This window comes from Populus alba, chromosome 14 (genome assembly GCF_005239225.2).
Source record: "Populus alba chromosome 14, ASM523922v2, whole genome shotgun sequence".
Classification (NCBI taxonomy): Eukaryota; Viridiplantae; Streptophyta; class Magnoliopsida; order Malpighiales; family Salicaceae; genus Populus; species Populus alba.
This window is the reverse complement of record NC_133297.1, coordinates 6,718,572-6,722,012: the sequence shown is the minus strand read 5'-3', so window position 1 is coordinate 6,722,012 and position 3,441 is coordinate 6,718,572. Positions and strand designations below refer to the sequence as shown.

The 3,441-nt window shown below is 33.8% G+C and overlaps 1 protein-coding gene across 1 annotated transcript; it reads left to right on the top strand.

The window, feature by feature from the left end:
- Window positions 1–364: 364 nt before the first annotated feature.
- Window positions 365–3,206, top strand: LOC118041628 (ubiquitin-conjugating enzyme E2-23 kDa). Its single transcript, XM_035049078.2, has 6 exons — window positions 365–574; window positions 693–772; window positions 1,309–1,423; window positions 1,545–1,597; window positions 1,700–1,828; window positions 2,942–3,206. The coding sequence occupies exons 1-6, from the start codon at window positions 531–533 to the stop codon at window positions 3,070–3,072; spliced, it is 552 nt and encodes a 183-aa protein (XP_034904969.1). The 5' UTR covers window positions 365–530; the 3' UTR covers window positions 3,073–3,206.
- The last annotated feature ends 235 nt before the right edge of the window (window positions 3,207–3,441 follow it).

Here is a 3,441-nt window from a genome sequence, read left to right as displayed (position 1 = left end):
TTACTTGATATTTTTTAAAATTAATATATATATTTTTAATTTTATATAATTATATTTATTTAATTCGAGACTCTGCTTTATTTTTTCAATATTTTTTTAATTTTATTTGGTTGGATTCTTCAGGTTTTTTTATTTTATTTTTCATTAATTTATTTTTATAGATAAATTTTATTTTTTATTTAAATAAAATTAATTTTATTTTTTTCTACGGCGCTTTTCTAACGACCCGTGAGGCTTTTTTGAAAGTTATCATTCACTCTTTTGCAACAGGGCTCGGGGTGTCATGTCCACAGTTAAATGAAAATAAATATCCAATGATTTTTTTTTTTTTTCCTCCTCCCGATTTTAGTTAATTGTTACGCGGGTTACTAATCTAGTTGATGTCCTAAGCATTGTTGTTGCTTCCTTCAGTTGTACAAGCAAAACCTTAACCATTGTCTTCTTCCTTGCTTCCATTCTCTCTCTCTCTCTCTCTCTCTCAAAAAAGAAATAAAATAAAATAAAATTCTCCTAAGAACTAAGAAAGGATCATGTCTTCCCCTAGCAAACGAAGAGAGATGGACTTGATGAAATTGTTAATCCTCTAACTCAGTAATCTTCTGTTTTTCTTATCTTTTCTTTTTTATTGGTCTTGATTGTAACTATTTCCTTTTCCTTTTTTTGGGTTTTTTGTTCTGTTGGGCTTTGAATAGGATGATGAGTGATTACAAGGTAGAGCTGATCAATGATGGCATGCAAGAGTTTTATGTTCATTTCAATGGACCCAATGAAAGTAAATCTTCACTGCGCTCTTCTTTCTTTGTTTTTTTTTTGTTACATTTTTATTTTCAACCCTATTATCTTTGTTATAGGATAATCAAAGTGATTTCTCTGTGGGTGTTATGTATATATTTGTATTGATATAGATGGTGGTAAATGGAGATATTATCTCGTGTTTTGTGATTAATAATTAATAACTCGATTTTTTAAAAAAGAACTTTTATTTTTGGATTGCTATACAGTTCCCTCATTCAACTGTTTTATGCTGTTCTTAGATTCTAAATCCTTGAATGCCTTTTGATTTTAGAAAGGAGTTCATTTTTAGGAGGTTTTTGGTTTTTTCTATTGCCTGATCTGCATTTTCTCAGACCTTTTTAGCCTAGTTTAGAACAATTATAATTCTCGAAGTCATATTCTTGTTAAAACTGGCTTCTTCTTCCTTTTGTTTTCCTTGTCCAAACCTAATGTAGCAGACTGGATATGGATATTTTTGGTATCAGCAAAAACAAGCATCTTTAACCCCTTTCTGTCATGTGATGGATATTGCAGGTCCTTACCATGGAGGTGTGTGGAGGATAAAGGTTGAGCTACCAGATGCGTATCCCTATAGATCTCCCTCAATAGGCTTTGTTAATAAGATCTACCATCCAAATGTTGATGAAATGTGAGTGAGTCAAGTATGAAAACAAGAACTGTGATTTTCTATACTTGCTAAATCACCACATTTATCCATTTAAAGAGGAACATTTTCTGAAGCTGAATACATTCATGGTTCTAACTTTCAGGTCTGGCTCAGTTTGTTTAGACGTTATTAATCAGACCTGGAGCCCCATGTTTGGTAAATATTTTCATCGTGCCTTTTCAGATAAAAAATTGAAGCTACTGTCAAGCTATAATATTTTGGATATATGTCTAACAAGCTGAAACACGTGTTCTCCAGATTTGGTAAACGTGTTTGAAGTATTCATACCACAGCTGCTTTTGTATCCTAACCCATCAGATCCATTGAATGGTGAGGCTGCAGCTCTGATGATGCGTGACAAGCCTGCTTATGAGCTAAGAGTTAAAGGTAGTCATTTTTTTTTTCTTGTTTTTCTGATTAGGCACTCCACATTATCCAACTCTGGACTGAACATTTATATTTTTACTCTCGAATATATGCCTTTTGTTTTTGCTTTCCTTTACTTTTTTCTTTAAATTGGGTTATAATTATTTATACCGGCAATTGAAAGGGCATAGTTTGAAGTGGCACATAAGAGAATCAGTTACTCTGCTGTACCATAATTGCTCTAGGTTGAGAAGTGAGCTGCGCATTCTTAAGATTTTGAAATGTGATATGATATTTAGTGTTCAAATTGGAAAGATCTTGATTTGCTTGTTTTGAATTTAGTTTCGTTGAGTCTACTTGCTTGGTCAAAACCTTTTGGAGTGCACTAGTTGATTATGGCATACACAGCATCCCAAATTATATGATCGCAAAAGACTTGACTACTAACCATTCAGCATGATCTATGCTCATTCTGTCAAGTTTCATAAAATCTGAGCTTTCCACCATTGATGAAAAGCTCAATCACCACACAAGTTATAATCTTGAATAGATCTTTCATGCTCTAAGAATTGCAGCTGAGCATTTGACAGCTACTGAATCTCTGAGATGACCACAGTTGATTTGTTATGTCATAATTTGAAAACTGAACTAGCAATAGATGGACCTTCCAAGAGTGATGGATTTTTTTATTTGAGTTAACAAAAGGCCTAGTTTGTATGTGTGGCTTGAAAGGATAAACCTTTAGCTGAGGTGAGCTCTCTCTCTCTCTGTTTGAGTAGGAATCATGAAGGTGTTAAATGTAAAGCATATCGATCGACAAGTAGAACAAGGCTCGTTGTTATAGTTAATTATATAGTTTTTGCTATCAATGTTGAACAACTGAGCCGTGCTCCATCTTGTTTAGGAACTAAGTTGTGGACAAAATTAACATATGCTTCAACATTCTCCAGGAGATGCTTTGTGTTGTCAATCAGATTGCATATCTAACTGAAGTTATTAGACATTGATATTTGATTGCTTCATCCAGAAGTGGATGTTGAACTCTTCACTCTTAATGTCCTTTGCTTTACACTTCAACTCAATTTGTGCCAATTTAACATCACCGCAACTTACTTTTATCGGCTTATCAAACAGAATACTGTGAGAAATATGCTAAGCCAGAGGACATTGGTGCTGCCCCAGAAGAAAAATCAAGTGACGAGGAGTTGAGTGAGGATGAGTATGAGTCTCTTGATGATGAAATGGCAGGCCAAGCAGATCCATAGTGGGCTCTTGCTTGGCCTCCCAAGCTTGTTGTATCTGTACATGTTTCTAGCTTCTGTAAAAATCAATCAATCCTAACAAATGAACTTGTTTATCGAGCAGGAAAAAAGAATTCCATGGGCTCTTTATTTGTTTGTGTGTTCGCTTCGTGTTCCAATCTTTTAGTTTTTCTTGTGTGATCCCACCTTTTGCGATTATGTTTAAGCTACATGCATGCATGTGAGACCTCATTTCTCTAAAGATGAAATTCCCGCTGGAAGTTTTTCACGGTTTCATTTTTAGTTCAGTTTTTTTTTTTTTTTTTCACATGATGCCGTGGAGCAGTTTTCAAAATTAATTTTCATTTAGTTTTGTTGTATTTAAAATATATA

What these genes read in the sequence shown, in the direction of transcription:
- LOC118041628 (XM_035049078.2), top strand. Translation starts at nt 531, where the DNA reads ATGTCTTCCCCTAGCAAACGAAGAGAGATGGACTTGATGAAATT. An exon ending in GAGATGGACTTGATGAAATT is followed by an intron (nt 575 to 692) that starts GTTAATCCTCTA and finishes GGCTTTGAATAG; the next exon opens with GATGATGAGTGATTACAAGG. An exon ending in TTATGAGCTAAGAGTTAAAG is followed by an intron (nt 1,829 to 2,941) that starts GTAGTCATTTTT and finishes CTTATCAAACAG; the next exon opens with AATACTGTGAGAAATATGCT.